Source organism: Pongo pygmaeus, chromosome 8, assembly GCF_028885625.2.
Source record: "Pongo pygmaeus isolate AG05252 chromosome 8, NHGRI_mPonPyg2-v2.0_pri, whole genome shotgun sequence".
Lineage (NCBI taxonomy): Eukaryota > Metazoa > Chordata > Mammalia > Primates > Hominidae > Pongo > Pongo pygmaeus.
Genome location: NC_072381.2, coordinates 120,617,501 through 120,637,238, shown reverse-complemented (window position 1 = coordinate 120,637,238; position 19,738 = coordinate 120,617,501). Strand labels below are relative to the sequence as shown.

The 19,738-nt window shown below is 33.4% G+C and overlaps 1 protein-coding gene across 3 annotated transcripts in view; it reads right to left on the bottom strand.

Moving 5' to 3' along the window:
* The window catches only part of ATRNL1 (attractin like 1), an 839,395-nt gene that overhangs the window by 688,164 nt on the left and 131,493 nt on the right, over positions 1–19,738 (bottom strand). For all 3 annotated transcript variants that reach the window (XM_054503866.2, XM_063670302.1, XM_063670303.1), the window contains exon 10: positions 5,229–5,383. In XM_054503866.2, the coding sequence (XP_054359841.1) occupies positions 5,229–5,383 (155 nt within the window). The remainder of the gene's footprint in view (positions 1–5,228; positions 5,384–19,738) is intronic.

Genomic DNA, 19,738 nt, shown 5'->3' with positions numbered 1-19,738 from the left:
GATGTTAATCCCCTATCAGATGAATAGTTTGCAAATATTTTCTCCCCTTCTGGAGATTGTCTTTTCATTCTGTTGATTGTCCTTTTCTTTGCAAAAGCTTTTTATTTTTATATGATCCCATTTGTTTACTTTTGCTTTTGTTGCCTGTGCTGTTGCGGCCTTTTTCAGAAAATCTTCTCCAGACCCATGTCTTGAAGGATTACTCCTGTCTTCTGTTGTTTTATTGTTTTGATCCATTTTTAGTTTAGAGTGGAGGGTCTAGTTTCATACTGCTGCAAATGAATGTCAACTTTTCCCAGCACTATTTATTAAAGAGGATGCTTTTTCAGAGCATTTTTTTCATTAATCTTTATTCAGTAATTTTTGTATTCAATACAGTCTCTCAAAATGGATACAGACTTGTTAAGAATGAGAGAGATTCATTATCCATTATCCTTTTCTTTCTCCTAGATTTTCTATCTTGAGGTCACTATTTTCCAATCAACTTATTCGGGACGGGGACAGGTAGAGTGAAATTCAAATACATCTCAGAAATATGATTAAATCTATTGATAAAAACTATTTTTGAATGTCTTATTACACTAACAAGTTCTTTCCAACTGAAATTCCAATTTTTTCCTGTTAAACCAGGAAAAATAAATATCACAGCGTATAGTGTTAGTATCAAAAGGACTCTGAATGTAGACTTAACTTTAAATTCTGAATACAACATCTTATAGCCTGTGTGAGTTTGGGTTTAACCATAGTAAATCACAGTGTCTTCTTCTATAAATTAAATATAGTAATGTACACTACACAGATGTAACAATAATTACATTATAAATCATGTGTGACATGCCAAGCACTATTGAAAACATTAGATAAATGTTAGTTCATCCTTTCCTCAAAATAAAAGGTTATTTTTTCTTTTACTTAGTGGCTTCTTATTAAAAAAGATTAAACTACTATTTCTTGTATATAATCCCAAAAAAATGAAAGAGAACACCTTGAGCAAAGGATACAATGAAGCTTAAAACAGTCAACAGTTGGCTAAATTCATTGAAAGAAATGTGTGATGATTCTAAGGATTTTCCTGATCTACAAAGGAATTGTTTCTTTCAGATGGCCAGGTAAGTGGTACCACTTTCATCAAGAAAGAGCCCTAAGAATTTAACGAAGTGCATAGAGAAATACTGATAAACAGAGAGAGGAACTAATACAATAACCTCCAGAAAATAAAAATAATTATAAACATGAAAAGCAAGCAGATTGGAATTTTCATAATTTTGCGTGAGTATTCCAAAAAATTAAATAATTAGATGTCTTAATTTGAATATGATTTTGCTATGAAATTATATGCCTTACCAAACTATATCTATTATATATGTATACATATATATCACTCCAAAGGGTTGGACAAAATCAGGTATCCTAGGCTTCATTAATTAGTTAAGTGATTTTTTTTTTTTTTGAGATGGAGTGTCGGTCTTGTTGCGCAGGCTGGAGTGCAATGGCGTGATCTCGGCTCACTGCAATCTCCTGCTCCAGGGTACAAGCGATTCTCCTGCCTCAGCCTCCTGAGTAGCTGGGATTACAGGCATGCACCACCACACCCAGCTAATTTTTGTATTTTTAGTAGAGATGGGGTTTCTCCATGTTGGTCAGGCTGGTCTCAAACTCCCAACCTCAGGTGATCAGCCTGCCTCTGCGTCCCAAAGTGGTGGGATGACAGGAGTCAGTCACCACGCCTGGCCAGTTAAGTGATCTTTTGAGAGTACACAGAACTGCAATTTCACTGTATTATAAAATGGTTAAGAATATACATTATTATATACTACCAATTAAAATATTACTTTCTCAAATATAAAATTTCTTTTTAGTTTTTACTGATTTAGTTTTTAAATAATCACCTACAAAGAAATTAATGTCATAAGTAAACCACTATGTTCAGGGAATTTATTTTGAAAACTCAATTATTCTTTAAATCTCATTTGAAATTTCAGCTGTTCTACTTTCTGCAAGATATAGTTCTTATACAAATCCTATTCCCTACGCATTCTTAAATAATTTAACTCAGGAAATGACATTTTCATGTTTCTATTATCCTCTATTATCTTTTTGATTCAGAAAAAATATGGTCAATAAGTTGTTTTGCATCTTGTTTCAGAATTCTGTGTGAATTCTAAATAGAAGGTTATCTTTACCAGAAAGTTCTTGTTAACCTTGAAGAAGGTGTCATGGTGGCTTTCTGAAAGTAATAATAACAGCACTAACAATAACAAAAAAAATTAATAGTTTTTGGATTCTAAAATCTGACCTCAAACTAGATTTACAAACTAGAACATTAAGAAACTTGTCATGTCATATGTTACAGTCAAATTAAGAAATGTGTCATGCTATGTGTTATACTCAACCTATCTTATTCACCACCCTAGCTGTATTATCAGCGGCACTTTAGTCACTTTTAAAAAACATAGATGTCCAGTATCCAATCTCAAAGAATCTGATTACATAAGTTAGTTTTTTTTTCCAACCAACCTCCAAAGAGGATGCCAAGTTATGGGCATGTTTGAAAATCACCAGCATATGCCTTCTACATCCATCATGCAATAATAGAATGGGAACTGTGAAGGCAAGGTTATATACCCAAAGATTAGCGATATTGACTGTATAAAATTTACTGTGAGAGTAATGTTGAAATAATACATTTTGCAACAATAAAAAATTAGAAATGGTACAAATATTCCTATCTGTTTAAATATCATATGACACAAAACAATCAGCTAAACTTTTAAGTGCCTTCCATAAATGCACCAAAAAAGTCCTGGTGTACCACAGTGAAAAGAAAAACTACCAACATGACATTTTTTCTGTTTCCTAATTGGTTTATTATATAATGCTTATATCTATTTCCACAAAAACATACTCCATGAGGAAAACAATTATTTTGAAAGACATTTGTTGAAGTATAAAGAATAATATGAAAAATACCTTTTACCAGGAAAATAGTCCAACATTTCATACTCCAAACCCAAGAGGAAAAAACAGATTATTTTAGAGAACCTTTTTGAGAACTACCTACAAATAATCAAATGAGATAAAGCCAAACAGTTTTAACCTATGTTGAATTGTGGAACTGTCTTTATGTTTTTGTTGTCAGTGTTAGCACAAGGGGAAAAAAAAAACCTTTGTTAAAATGTAAAACTGTTTAAAATATGCTATTCCTTCCTCCAGTCTGAACAACTTGCTTGAAAAAATGGAACTCATATTTTCTTCTACATTTCCACAGCATTAAGAAACAAGCATTACTAAGAATAAGGTAATTTGTTGCCATAATTAAGAACATACACTGGGCCCAACTAATCAGCATGATGTAGTCAAATAGAAAAACTACCACAAGTTTTAGGAGTTAGAAAAGTTAGATCTACCACCTACTACCTGCATGGCTTTGGCAAGTTCCTGTTACTCTCACCTGTTTAATCTTCTGAAAATTAGGATAATAGTACCATGCTACAAGGTAGGTTAAAGATTTTGTATATAAATTACTTAACATAGTACCTAGCACATAGAAGGAAATTAAATAAATAATAGTAATTAGAATCATCATAATCTGACATCTTTCTATTTCTGAAACAAAATTCTCCAAATTTTTTCACCTAAGTTTTTTGACACATAAAACTTGATACGTCATAATCTTCAACAATATGAAAAAATAAAAATACATTCCCATTTTGTCAGCCAGAAAATAGCTCAACCTTAAATTCTTCATTGAAGTATAGACATTGTGTGGAAGCTCCTTGAAGAACCTTTTGCAAAAGTTCAAAATTCCACTTCATGGATTTTTAACAATGACAACAACAATCTATACTTTTTGGGGGATTTTTTTTCCCCAGAAGAAAAACAAACAAACAAAACTTTCATCAACTTCCAGAAAAATAAGCCCAGTGTCTTATCACCATAGCCAAAACAATAATATATTGACAGGCCCAATCTAGCAATGAGATAAAGTCACTGCCAGCCTAGATTCAATACTTCATTCAACCCATTTTACTAATTTCAAACAATGATTCATGAGCCTCCTAAAATCTGAGACAATCCCATGTTCATCAGAAGTTACCACTTCAAATTATTATTTCAAAAAGAAAAAGATTAAATTACTAGTATCGAATGATTAATCACAGAATGACATTCATTACTTAGATTTAAAAACCATGCTTAACTTTACTACTAGGAATTTCCTTTGAAACAACTGTAATAGTAAAAAGATTAAAGTGCTTATTAATAGTGATAGTTTTCTTTACATGATTCTACTTGAAATAATTTACCAAAGCAGATTATGTGCCTTTATGAGGTTTAAGAGAAAAAATATACTTCTTACATCTATTAAATGTGTTCTTTTATTTTTACTTATAAAAATGTTTCCTAATTGCTTCAAATTGGTATAATACTTTATTTATACCCTCAATAAAAGGTGCTCTTAAGTACTGATAAGTATATTGTAAATATCGGCTAGGTTTTATATATAATACGATACATAGAAAAACAATATTTTCACTACAAGGGTCTACTGGATACCTAAATTTAGTATTTCAATAAATACATTCACTTAAATATTCAGAAATTGACAGGACTATATTGCATAACTAAAATTAGGTGAATTGTATAAATGCACACTGTTTTTAGTTCTTTGGGAAAACGTGCTTATATAGTTGTTTCCCAGATACATCTGGGTTTCCATTTCGTCTCAAAATCTTATTTCTTTAGCTCTACTATCTCTATTCCTTTCTCTAGTTCTATCAGATTCCTATACTTAGTAAGTATATCCGAAATGTTTAATATATTTTTGCTTATCCCTTAAAATCTAAAATGTTTACATTCCTACTATGTATAAAAATTTACATAATTCAACAGTATTCCATATCTACCCATTATCAAAATTAATATGTAGCAAACACAATAAACTGATATAGTGTTCACAAAGGGAAACAACATAAAAAGTCTTCAAAAAGGACACCCAAATCCAGCTTTTTGTATTCCCCTGTATCTACCACTACTTCTGCTCAGTACTTCTGTTCTCCTGCCTCTATTACTATAATACTACTATGCTGAAATTAGAAAGAATTCCATTCATACTCTATCACTTATCTCTAAAATGACATATACACATGCTATCAATTAATGTATTTGAGAATATCTATATGGAAAATTTCTGGTATTTCCTACTTTGTACAATCCTAACAGATACATACCTATGTCATATGCCAGGAAATCGGCAGAAAAACATTTTGCACCGTTACTCAAGGAAGTGTCATTATGGGTATTTCCTCCAAAAATAAGCATAGCTCCATTGATAAGAACAGCTGAATGAAGGTATCTGGCAAACCCACTTTCTTTCAAAATAGTCCTACAGAATAAAATTTAAAAATGTATTACAAAGGATAAAATGACCTCCCTGATTTTATATATGTTATATAAAGGGTCTACTTTGCATACAGAGTTTTCCCTGGAATTGTGGGGGAAAAAAACATATTTTTTAACAATTTATAAATGACCTCTAAACTTCAATATTTCAAAAAAAAATATTTTGAGGCTCATAGCATCTTAAAATGCTTTGAGGAGACACAATATCAAAAAGAATTTTTAATACTCATAATAATTTATATTATAAATTATTTTTTCATTTACAAAGATAGGAAACAAGCCATCTTAAAACTAGAGGCCCAAAACATAATTTTAAAATACCAAATAAGTAAAAAGTTAAATATAGTAAATTTAGTCTAAACTGTATTTGGTTAAAACTTTATAACTCATATGGACTCCATAATAAACTTTTAAGTTTTTATTTAAGTATAACATGCATAAAACTGAACATATCAGAAGCCTAAAACTCAATGATTTTTCACAACATGAACACAACTAAGTAATCAGCACTCACATATAAAACTATAAGAATATTACCACTGTTCTAACAGCATAAATTCATTTGCTGTTTTTGTACCTTACCTAAGTGGAGTCTATAGATTGCACTCATTGATGAATAGGTACATTTGCTCAAGATATATATATATTTGAGATATATATTTTTTGTGTAATCAAAAATTACAATTACAATGCATCTTGTGAAACATTACAATTAATATAAATGTTCTTTTAATTAAAGTATAATTCTGAGAGAAAGTATTATAAATATATGCTCACAATTATAACTGATCTGAATGAATGGATATGTAGTAAAGGTGCATGACAATATAAATAAATACTAAATAACTACTCTAAAGCCCTGATACAAACAATTAGAAGTTAGAATTATTATATACATAAACATAGCTAATACATAAAGTATAGTTAGTATAGTATATTTAGCAGCTCCAAAACCATGGATTATAATATCAATTAATTTCTAAAGAATATGAAGCTCAGCCGGGCAAGGTGTTGTCTCACGCCTGTAACCCCAGCACTTTGAGAGGCCAAGGCGGGTGGATCACGAGATCAGGAGATCAAGACCATCCTGGGTTGATCCAGGGCGAAACCCTGTCTCTACCAAAAATACAAAAAATTACCCGGGCATGGTGGCACGTGCCTGTAGTCCCTGCTACTCGGGAGGCTGAGGCAGGAGAATTGCTTGAACCCGGGAGGCAGAGGTTGCAGTGAGCCAAGATCGCACCACTGCACTCCAGCCTGGGCAACAGGCTGAGTTTTTTTTTGAGACTCTGTCTCAAACCAAAAAAGGAAAAAAAGTATGAAGCTCACTTACAGAATGGTAACATGAGGAGTTCTACAAACACTCCCACTAGGAAAAGAACTATAATTGGTAAAAATTATAAAAAGCAATCATTAACCTCAGAAAATTTTACTAAGAGCAACACCAAATAAAGAAACATTTACTCAAAAAGAACAGCAATAGTCTATGGTAATAGATACATTACTTACCCCAACCCCCTCACGCCTGCCTCACACACACACAACCAATTCAGCATGATAGAAATTCTACTGCAGGCAAGTAAAGCCAAGAACATAAGGCTCCTTCATCCCTCAACTCCCACTCTAGGCCAGCGATATCTCACTAGGAGTGGCAGGATACCAGCACTTCCCATTCCCTCCAGCTCTGGGTTACAGAAGCTCTATTCTGGGAAAGATCATGAGAGGTCTGGGTGCTCTTCCTATGCCCAGTTGCCACTCATAGGGTGGTAGCTATACACTAATTCCAGCAGGCTAACAACATTGGACCCAATAGTCTTCATCCCACCTCACTCGTAAGGCAGAGTGTTGCATGCCGAAAGAGCCAAGTTGAGAAGACTCCAGAGACTACTATCGCCATCTAGTGCTCTGTACATAAAGTAGTGGTGTCACTCTAAGAGGAACAGGCCACTAAGCCCCTCCACCTACAACTCCAAAGCAGTAGCACAGAAGTTTTTCCCCAGGAGGAGAGGGAGGCTAAGAAAAAATACAGCCCCGGCCGGGCGTGGTGCTCACGCCTGTAATCCCAGCACTTTGGGAGGCGGAGGTGGGCGAATCACGAGGTCATGAGTTCTAGACTAGGCTGGCCAACATGGTGAAACCCCATCTCTACTAAAAATACAAAAATTTAGCTGGGTGTGGTAGCATGCACCTGTAGTCCCAGCTACTCAGGAGGCTAAGGCAGGAGAATCGCTTGAACCCGGGAGGCAGAGGTTCCAGCGAGCTGAGATCACACCACTGCACTCTAGCCCAGGTGACAGAGTGAGACTCCATCACAAAAAATAAAATAAAATAAAATAAAATAAAATAAATAAAATAATCTCTGGTCTCTAATTTTTCTTCACAAAACAAACAAGAAAATACTATAATCTAGTGGACAGTAAATTAATAATATGGATGAAGGAACAAAATATTCTCTAGTAGAACAATATTTAAGCTAAGATAATTTAAATATAATGAGGAAGAAGGTGGAACTTATTCCAAGTATGCTAGGCTGGTTCAACATTCAAAGTCAATTGACTCAATCCATCATGTCGATAAGCTAACAAAGAAAATCATATGATCATATCAATAGATGGAGAAAAAGCACTGACAAAATCCAACATTCAGTCATGATAAAAACTCAGCAAACTAGGAATAGAGGGAAAATACCTCAGCTTGATAAACATCTATAAAAACATCATATTTAATGGTGAGAAACAATGTTTTCCTTCCAAGAAAAGGAATAAGGCAAGGATGTTTCATCTCACCATTTCTATTCAACATTTTAGTGGAAGTCCTTGCTACTGCAATAAGACAAGAGAATGAAATAAAAGATATACAGATTGGGAAGGAAGAAATAAAATGGTCTTTTTTCACAAATGATATGACTGTCTACAAAGTAAATCCCAAAGAATCAACAACAACAACAACAAAAACCGTCTAGAACTAATAAGCTAGTATAGCAAGGTTGCAGGACACAAGGGTAATATACAATTGATTTTTTATATACCAGCAGTGAATAAGAACAAAAACACAATACCATTTACATTAGAACCAAAAGAAAAGAAATACTTAGGTAGAAACCTAACAAAATATGTACAAGACTGGTATGAGGAAAACTACAAACAATAAAATAAACCAAAAATCTAAATAAATAAAGAGATAGTACATGAACACACATAGGAAAACTAATACTGGCAATATGCCAGCTCTTCCCAGCTTGATATACAGATTCAGTGTAATACAAATCAAAATTCCAGCAAGATTTTTAGTAATAAATTTACCAAATTTTTATCAAACTGATTCTAAAATTTATATGTAAAGGCAAAAGACCTAAAATAGCCAGCACAATATTGAAGAAGAAGAACAGTCAAAGACTGACACCACCTGGCTTTGGGAATTACTATAAAGCTACAGTAATCAAGTCAGTCCCTGGGACTGGCAAAAGAATAGACAAATAAATCAAGGAAACAGAATAGAGAGGTCAGAAATAGACACATACAAATATGGTCAACTGATCTTTGACAAAATAGAAAAAACAATTCAACAATGAAAGGACTGTCTATTGGACAAATATTGCTGGAACAACAGGGCATCACAGTAGTAATAATAGAAATAATCATCTAGATACAGACCTTACATCTTTTACAAAAATTAACTCAGAATAGATCACACACCTAAATGTAAAATGCAAAATTATTTAATATAAAACTCCTAGGAGATAACATATGAGAAAATCTAGGTAACCTTGGGTTTGGTGATGACATTTTAGATACAGCAACAAAAGCATAAATGATGAAAGAAAAAAGTCATAATTTGGATTCTATCAAAATTAAAAACCTCTCCTCAGTGAAAGACATTGTTATGAGAATGAAACAACAAGCCACAGTCTGGGAGAACATATTTGTAACACATAGCTAATAAAGGACTGGTATCCAAAATACACAAGGATCCCTTAAAACTCAACAAAAAAACAAGCTCATTTTAAAAAAGGCAAAAGATCTGAACAGACACCTTTCCAAAGAAGACATATAGATGTCAAGTAAGCATGTTAAAAGATATCCCACATTACATGTCACAGGGAAATGCAGATTAAAATAACAATGAGATACCACTACACACATATTAGAATAGCTAAAATCTAAAATGCTGACAAAAGATGGCAAGGATCTAGAGCAACAGGAACTCTCATTCATCGCTGCTGGGAATGAAAAATGATACAGCCAGCCACTTTGGCAGTTTCTCACAAAACTAAACATAACTTTACGATACCATCCAGGAATTGCACTCCATGGTGTTTACCTGAATGAGTTGAAAATATGTCCACACAAAAATCTGCACACAGATGTTTATAGCAGCTTTATTCATAATTGTCAAAATTTGGAGGCAACCAAGATGTTCTTCAATAGGTAAGAGGATAAACAAAAGATGGTTTCCATACAATTGAACATAATTCAGCAATAAAAGACATGGGCTATTATGTCATGAAGAGACATAAAGGAACTTTAAATGCTTATTGCTAAGTGAAAGAAGCCAAAATTAAAAGGCTACATACTACATGATTCCAGCTTTATGACATTCTAGAAAAGGCAAAAGTATGGAGACAGTAAAAATATCAGTGGTTGCCAAGAGTTTGGAGGGAGGAAGAGATAAGCAAGAGGATCACAGGTTATTTTTAGGAAAATTAAAATATTCTGTATGAAATGATCATGGTAGATACATGTCACTATACATTTGTGAAAGTCCATAGAATATACAGCACAAAAGTGAACCCTAATATAAACTACGGACTTTAGTTAATGAGTAATTTATCAACATTGACTCATTGATTGTAATGAATGTACCATATTCATGTAAGACACATAATAGAAGACGTGGGGATAGGGGAGATGGGGAGATAACAGAGTATTTGGAAACATTCTGTACTTTCTGCTCATTTATCCATAAAACTAAAACTGCTCTAAAACATAAAGTTTATTGCTAAAAAAAAAGCAAAACAAACAAAAAAGGTAGGGATTAAAATTACATCTGATTTACCAGATATGGTATATTAAATGGAAAAAGTAAATCTTGTTCCTCATACTTCACATACAAAAATATTTTGTAATGTATGAAGCATAAAATGGAAACCAAGTTTCTCACTGGCAGAAGAGATTTACAAATGTGAAAGAAGGGAAGGCAAAAATGATCCCTGTAATGCTGTATGGCATCATTATGCAATTTAGACAGACAGCATTTAAGCACAGATAGATATGTAGAGCTACAGATATATGCCCAGATTTATAAATGGATATGGGGGGGGGGGTGTGTGTGTGTGTGTATTTTCTGGCTATATCTGCTGAAAGGGTCTGGGGAAAAATTACACCAAAACAGCAATAAGCATGCCTAGTTCTCTAATCTTAGTTTTTAAAGAACAGTCTCCACTAAAAGTAACCTAGGTTCCTTGGGGGAAATGACTTATTCGAGCACTAGGACAGGGAGAGTACAAGATGTGAATCAAATTTTTGTGCAGAAAGTAAAGGAGTGCACAAAGAATGATGGGGACATATCTAAAGAATACAGACACCTGATTGAAAGGAGCTCACTGGGCAAATCTGGGACAATATAAGCACCAGAATAAAGAATAGCAATTGATTACAAAACATTAAATAAAATAAAAATACATGAATTCATACTGATATAAATGAATATATAGGCTGGGGAGACTAAGAAGGAATAATGAAATATAACCACTTAGTAACCATCATAGTAGTAACTCTTTCTAGTGAGAATCATCAATGGGTATTAAAACTGTTATGTAAAGGTTTAATAAGAAATAAAATATTTACATAATCTGAAAGTATCTCCCAATAAGGCACTTAGTAATTTAAAAAGGAAAAATAGTATCTTTACCATTTAGAAAACTAAAATACACCACTTTTACCAAGATATAAAAGTTAACCTTTCCAGAAATGTTCACAGCAGCTTCATTCTTAAAAGTCGAAAGTGAAAACAACCCAAACATCTATTGACAAATAGATTTTTAAAATGTGGTATATTGAGATAATGGAATATTATTCAGTCATAACAAAAACAATGAAGCACTGATACATGGTATAATATGGATGAACTCTGGAAAAAAAATTACAATAACTGAAAGAAGCCACACACAAGAGGCCATGTTTGTACAATTCCACATATACAAAATATCCAGATTAGACAAATCCATAGAGAAAGAGAAATTAAATTAGTGGTTGCCAGAAGATGGAGATAGGGAGAATAGACACGTATGGGGTTTCTTTTGGGGCTGATGGAAATATTCTGGAACTAGTGGTAATAGTTGCACAATATTATGAATATACTGAAAACCACTAAATTGTACTGTTTTAAATGATCAAAATTAAGAAGTTTATGTTATGACTTTTATCTCAATAAAAAACGTTTTTTCACGAAAATTTAACTTCACCAGCCATGAGAGAAGAATATGACATTTTGGTATTCCAAACAAAAATACAAAATGTGAATCTAATCATGTAGAAACATCAGATAAACCCAAACCAGGCACATACTTCAAATGAGAAGATGACGACTATTCCAAATTAAAGGAGACTAAAAAGACATGATAACTAAATGTCTGCATGCTCCTGGATATAATCCTGGATCAAGAAAAGATACCCAAACTCGGTAAGGAAAAAAGTATCAAAATCTGAGAAGGAGAGTATAAAAAGGGAAAACCACAGGCCAATCACATATGTGAACATTCATGAAAACTTATTAAGAAATCAAATCCGGCTCATACCAGTAAACCCAGCACTTTGGGAGGCCAAGGCGGGCGGATGGCTTGACCTCAGGAGTTCGAGACCAGCCAGGGCAACATGGCAAAACCCAGTCCCTAATAAATACAAAAATTAGTCGGCCCTGCTGGCACCCATCTGGGGTCCCAGTGACTCGAGAGTCTAAAGTGAGAGGATCGCTTGAACCTGGGAAGTGGAGGTTGCAGTGAGCCGAGATCGTACCACTGCTCTCAAGCATGGGCAACAGAGTGAGACCATGTCTCAAAAAAAAAAGAAAAAGAAAAAAATCGAATCCAGCAATTTTAATAAGTTATAATTTGTAAAAAATATTGGTACAATTGAAAAAATTAAATAAGTGTTGGATTATAAAATTCTATCCATGTTATTTTCTAAATTTGATCCTTATGTAAGAGAGTATCTTTGTTTTTTAGTAAATACATTTTAAAATATTTATGCTTAAGAGGGCATCATGTAAGCAACTCCGTTCAAAAACAATACATAGATATAGAGAGAGATATAAATAAATGCAGTATTAAAAATAATTAAAAGGGAACACAACTACAGATATTGCAGATATTAAAAGATCCTGAGAGAATATATGAACATCTTTATAACAATTTAACTGAAGATATTAGTTTCATGGATAAATTCCTTTAAATATATCTTACCAAAACAGACTCAACAACAAATAGAACATCTGAATGTTCTTACAACTATTATATTGAATTCAGTAGTTAAAACTCTACACCCTGAAGAAAACGTCAGACCTAGTTGGCCCAAAGTTTATTATTTTAAAATAGGAAAAATAATTCCAATAATATATACATATATACGTGTTATAAATGTTCCAGAGTATTAAAAAGAATACTCCCCAACTCATTTTAAAAGCCCGAAGTAACACAACCAAAGAGCTGACATGAATATCTCGAAAAAAACATGTGCAAATCTCACATATTAACATCAATGTAAAAATCCTTATAAAAATACTAGCAAACTAAAAAAAACACATAATACATTATGACTAAGTTTGATTTAACCCAAGTTGAGTTAATAATAAATTAAAATAATATTCCACATTAAATTATTTAGTAGAAAAATCAAGTAAGTCATTCCTAAAACAGCCTTTGGCAAAACCAAGCATCCATTCATAATATAAACCCTTATCAAACCAGGAAAAAACAGACCTTTCTTTATAATGATATCTAAAAAACCCACAGTGAACATCATTCTTAGTGAAGAAACACTGAAAGCATTTTTTAAAAGCTCAGTAATAAAATAGATGCCTGTTATCACACTTCTATTCAACAATGAGCTGAAGGTTATAGCAGAAATTATAAGACAAGAAAAATATAAAGCTGTAAGACCCAGAAAGGAAGAAACAAAACTGTCATTATTTGTATATAATCTGATCAACTATTATTAAAAAAAAACACTAAAAAAGTCTACACATAAATTACAAAAATACAGCAAACTGTTAGACAATAAGAGTAATATAAAAATCAATTGCCTTTCAGTCTATCAAATCATAAACAGAAAAAGAAATTAAAAGATAATGTACTGGTTGAATGAATACTGTCCTCCCAAAATTGTTCACCTGGAACCTTGGAGTATGACCTTAGTTTGAAAATAGGGTCTTTGCAGATAGTTAAGTTAAAATGAGATCACATAGATCTAATACTAAACGAGTATGGGTCCTAAATCCAGTGACTAGTGTCCTTATAAGAAGGCCACGTTCAGACACATACAAACACACAAGGAGAAGTCCTTACGAAGTCCAAGACTTAGACTGGAGTAACGCAGCTACAACCAAAGTATGCCCAGGAATGCCTGGAGCTGCCAAATGCTGGAAAAGGCTAGAAGGATTCTTCCCTGGAGCCTTTCAAGAGGGAATGGCCCTGCTGACACCTGGATTTCAGACTTTCAGCCACCTGAACTGTGAGAAGCTAAATTTCTGTTGTTTTAAGCCTCCAAGTCTATGATAGTTTATTATAGTAGCCATAGGAAATGAATACAGATTTCACTTAGAAAAGCATATAAAACATCAATCACCTGGAAGTAATTCTAACCAAAAAAACTGTTAGTATTGCGGACCACTAATGGAAAGGATTTTTCAATAAATAGTTCTGGGAGCACTGGTTGTGCACACACACATACGCACACATACACACAAAAAAAAGTCCTTATCCAGTTGGGTTAAAGACTAAATGTGTGGAAGGCAATATTGAAAACACTAAGGTAAGTAAGTATTATTTAAGCAAGACACAAAGCAAAATCCATAAAATATTGACAACTTCTGCTATATTAAAATTAATAAGTTTTGTTTATCAAATATCACACAAAGAGTAAAAAGATGATCCACAATCTGAGAGATAAAATGTTGGCAAAATATAAAACTAACAAAAAATTATTATCAAAAAAGTGTACACAAACAACTACATATGACAATATGGGTGAAAATTTCAGAGTAGCTGTTTGGCCAATAAATATGAAAAGATGTTATACCTCATTAGCAATTAAGGAAACACAAATTAAACCAAAATAGGACACGATTTTATACTCACCATATTGGCAAAAAATATTCAAAAATGAAAAAACATCAAATCTTAATGAGATTGTTGAGAAGAAATGGGAACTGTCATTTACCACTGGTAGAAGTGCAAATTAGTAAGATGAGGCTGGAGTATAGTTGGGTAAAATAGAGCATGACCAAGCATTTATACTATTAAGTAAATAGCTTAGACAAACTTGTCGTGAAACAATAGAAGACTAAATAAGAACATTTTTGCTACAATTGCTCATAATAGCAAAAACTAAGGACAATTCCAGTATGCATCCACAGTAGGGCAGAAAACATAAAAAGGCTCTGTGTTTGCACATTAAGGGTCTCTCACGTGGGAAAATTCTGCCAAGGATCCTACTACACTTCCCTAACTCATTCACTCTCCCTCCCTCCTAAATGATTTCATACTTCTCTTTTCAAACCTCAATCTTCCACTATCCCTCACTCTCACCCTCAAGTGATGACTCTACTTCCTACTTCACTGAGAAAATAAAAAGAAACAAAATTTTCAAGAGTTCTCTCCACCTCTACTTATTTACCTGTATTTGTATTCAAATAACCTGACTTCATATCTGTTCCTATGAATAAAGTGCCCATGCTCTTCCTAGGTAAGGTTTACCATTCTTTGTTCACTAGATCCCATTGCTACTTGTTTTCTTAAGTACGTCCCTCTAGCACATTATTCCCTTTATTTTTGGCATCATTTCTTACATCTTCTTGATCTTTCCTGTCAACCTACAAACATAATTATTTCTCCAAACTTAAAATATATATATATCTTGTCCCACATCCCTTACCACTTGTTACCCTGTTTCTTTCCTTTCCTTATAACTCCTCAAAAAAGTTGTTAGTACTTTTCTTTAATTCCTCTTCTCTCATCTTTATTTGACACATGCCAATCAAGACTTCACCACCCACTGAAACTTCTCTTGTCAAGTTCAGCAAAAAGCACTGGTTTGCCAGATTCCATGACCATTACTCAATCCTCATATTAGTTTACCAATCAGCAGCTTCTGACAAATTCTCTTTCCTTTGAAATATGCTCTTGGCTTCTAGAATACCATATTCTCCTAGTTTTCCTCCTAACTCATTAACCGCTCATTCTCAGTCTCCTTTTCTGGTTGTTTCTCCTCATCTCTTTGACCAGAAAATTAGAGTGTCCACGTCCTGAAATTCCTACATCCAGCCACCTATTTAACATATCCACAAGCTGTATAGTATGTATCTCAAATTAAACGTGTCTAAAACCAAGTTTCCATTCTTCCTAACACCAAACCTACTTCTCCCACAAAATTCATCATCCCAACTAATGCCAACTCCATGCTTTCAGGTCTTCAAGCCAAATGCCTGCTTCATCTTTCACTGTTCTCTCTCTCTCTCTCTCTCTCATCCACTCTATATCCAGTCCCCTAGTTTTTTCAATTCCTGTTGGTTCTACCTTGAAAATATATTCAGAATCCAACCAATTCTCACTACCTTCACATTGGCCTCTATGGTTCCAGATACCATCATCTCCCTCTTAGATCATTAAAATAGCCTCCTAAATGGTCTTCCTGCTTCTGCTCTTGCATCGTAATTACAACACTGCTCCTGTAAAAATCTAAGTCAGAGCATGTCACATATGTCAGATATGTCACATATCTGTTCAAAACCCTCAAAGTCTACCCATACCAAAGTAAAAGCTCTATAATGTTTTTTAAGGCCCTACATGATTGGGTTTCCAATTATTTCTCTAAGGGAAGATAATTTCCATCTTACTCCAAGACACTCGACTACACTAGCCCCTTTGCTGTTCCAAATGACAAGGATGTTCCCATCTCAAGGCTTTTGCACTAGCTGGACCTCCTCCTAGAACATCTGTCCCCCAGATATTTGCATGGCTCACTCCTTAATCGCCTTTAGGTTTTATTAAGATGTCTTATGAGGTCTTCTCTGGCCACTCTTTTTAAATGCAACAATCTGAAACTCTCTATCTTCCTTCCCTGCTTTCTTTTCTCTTCATAGCACTTATTATATTTAAAATATATTTTACTTATTTCCATATTTATTGTCTGCCTCTCTCCATTAAAATATATCTCCAGAGCATAAAGCTGACTTTTTAAAGATCTCTGAAGAAAGCATACAATGATAAACAATTTATGCAAAATTTTAAAACGGAAAAACTAAATGAAAGGTTTGCTGGTAAATACATATATGGAGGGTAAAAATGTGCAATGAAAAGCAAGGAAATAACACAATATTAAGAATAATGGAGGGGGATAATATAAGGGGTACAATCATAAAGGGACACATGGGGGCTTCTAGGGTATCGTAATGTCCTCTTTCTTAGCACAGGTAGGCAGGGAATTCATTTTACTATGGTTTTGAAACTATATATACATACTATCATACAGTCTTTTGTCCATATGTAATATTTCCCAATTTATAAAAGAGAACTAGTAAAAAGCAAGTATTACAAATTTTTTAATCACTGTGAAAAGCAAAGCTACAGATAAGTACTTATTTAAATTATCAATATGGGATTTTAACCAGACATTCCAAAATTCCAAATCTCTTATCACGATGTTTTTAAAGATAATAGTCTTTTTGCCTATATAAACATTTTATTTTCATTTTAATAAATCTCTGATATCTTCGCAACTATGTTTGTGTGCTTGTGTGTGTATATATTTCTATTATTTCCCTCATAAATATATAAAATTAAATTTTAAATTCTCAATCTCCCTTACTGAGAACTACTTAGGATTATTCCCAAAACAGGGCTTGATAAAGAGCCAACAAAATTTTCACTGAAAAGATTTCAGACACTCAGTAAGCAGAGACAGAAAAATGCTGATGTTCATCAGTATTTACTGAAATGGGTTTTAAATAATAACATAATTTATAAAATTAACCTCTATCGCTTTCCAAAACCTCTGACAGGAAATTTTTTAGAGAAATCACAAAAAAAACAATAATTTAATAACATAGTTTTTAATACTTTAATGTAAAAACAACTTCCATTATATCAAATTGAAGCTAGATTAAATCATTTCATGTAACCAGGTGTGGCCTCACTATGAAAATATTTTTTAAGTATATGTGATTAGAAAGACATTTTAAAAGTACAGAATTAACTTGTACCACAGAAGCATTACCATTAGATTCACTACCTATCTTTTTAATGTCTGTAGAAACATAATTGAAGTTGGGCAAGCATGGTGGCTCATGCCTGTAATCTCAGCACTATGGGAGGTCGAGGTGGGTGGATCACTTGAGGCCAGGAGTTCGAGACCAGCCTGGCCAACATGGTGAAACCCCGTCTATACTAAAAATACAAAAACATAGCCTGGTGTGGTGTCAGGTGCCTGTAATCCCAGCTACTCAGGAGGCCAAGGCAAGAGAATCACTTGAACCTGGGAGGCAGAGGTTGCAGTGAGCCGAGATTGTGCCGCTGCACTCTAGCCTGGGAAACAAGAGCAAAACTTCATCTCAAAAAAAAAAAAAAAAAAAAAAAAAAGAAATATAATTGAAGTCTTTTTCCCTCACTGGAAAAAAATTTAAAAAAAAAAAAAAAAACAAGTTGATAATTACAGCTGAAAGTTATAAATGGTAAAGTTTAATATATTCCTTATGTGTTAAAACTTACTGTGCTTTTTACAGGCTAAAGGAATACAACAATTGAGGAAAAGACCTAAACAATAGGCCAAGAAAATCTGAGGTCTCCACTATCAGAGAAAAGTCTTCACATAGAAAAATAATGAAGACATAAGCTCCTATTATAAGTTGTACAAACATATGCAAAGAAAGTTATGAGATGCCTCATTTAACAAGGCTATAAAATCAAGATCACAATGACCCCAATATTCAAAATCATTACACCAAAGTTAAAGTCCCTGAGCAAAGATAATATTAATCAGCAAAACATACCAAAAACATAAAAGGAATCATTTTTGAGCAACAGGAACTCCTATAAGTTCAAGATGTTTATTCTCTCTTACTTATTAAATGTAACGAAACCAGATGCAACTACTCCTGAAGGAGTGGGATAGCAGAAATGACTGAACTTTTATGTCTCCATCCTTTTCTAACACTGATAATAAAAATGTATTTTGCTAACTTTACATAAAAAATTGACCCTCTTTTGGTATGTCAAATTATCATAATCTTTTAGCATATAAGAAGTCAAATCGAACTCAGATTTCTATTTTTTTTAATAAATTTTTATGAAGTATAATATATATGCCAAAAGTATAAAAATCTTAAGTGTATAGTTCAATGAATTATCACAAAGTGAACACACAACCACTCCAGAAGCTTTGCTGCTACTCACTCAAATCACTCACAGGCAATCCCTATCATAACTTCTAAGCCCATAATTCTGTTTTTCCTGGTGCTGAACTTTATATCAATAGAAGAATATACTATGTTTTCTTTTATGTCTGGTTTATTTTATTTTCTGTTCCTGCATTAATTTCGCTTAGGATTATGGCCTCCAACTGCATCCATGTTGCTGCAAAAGACAAGATTTCACTCTTCTTTATGACTGCATAATATTCCATGGTATCTATGTACCACATTTTCTTAATCTATTCTACCATTGATGGGCACCTGGATTGATTCCATGTCTTTGCTACTGTGAATAGCACAGCAATGAACAAACAAGTGCATATGTCTCTTTGGTAGAATGATTTATTTTCCTTTGGGCATATACCCAGCAATGGGATTGCTGGGTCAAATGGTAGCTCAGTTTTAAGTTCTTTAAGAAATCTCCAAACTATTTTCCACAGTGGCTGAAATAATTTACATTCATTCCCATCAACAGCGTCTAAGCATTCCCTTTTCTCTGCAGTCTCATAAGAATCTGCTGTGTTGTTGTTGTTGTTGTTGTTGTTTTTACTTTTTAAAAATAGCCATTCTGATTGGTGTGATATCTCATTTGCATTTCTCTAGTGATTAGTGATGCTGACCATTTTTGCATGTTTGTTGGGCACTTGTATGTCTTCTT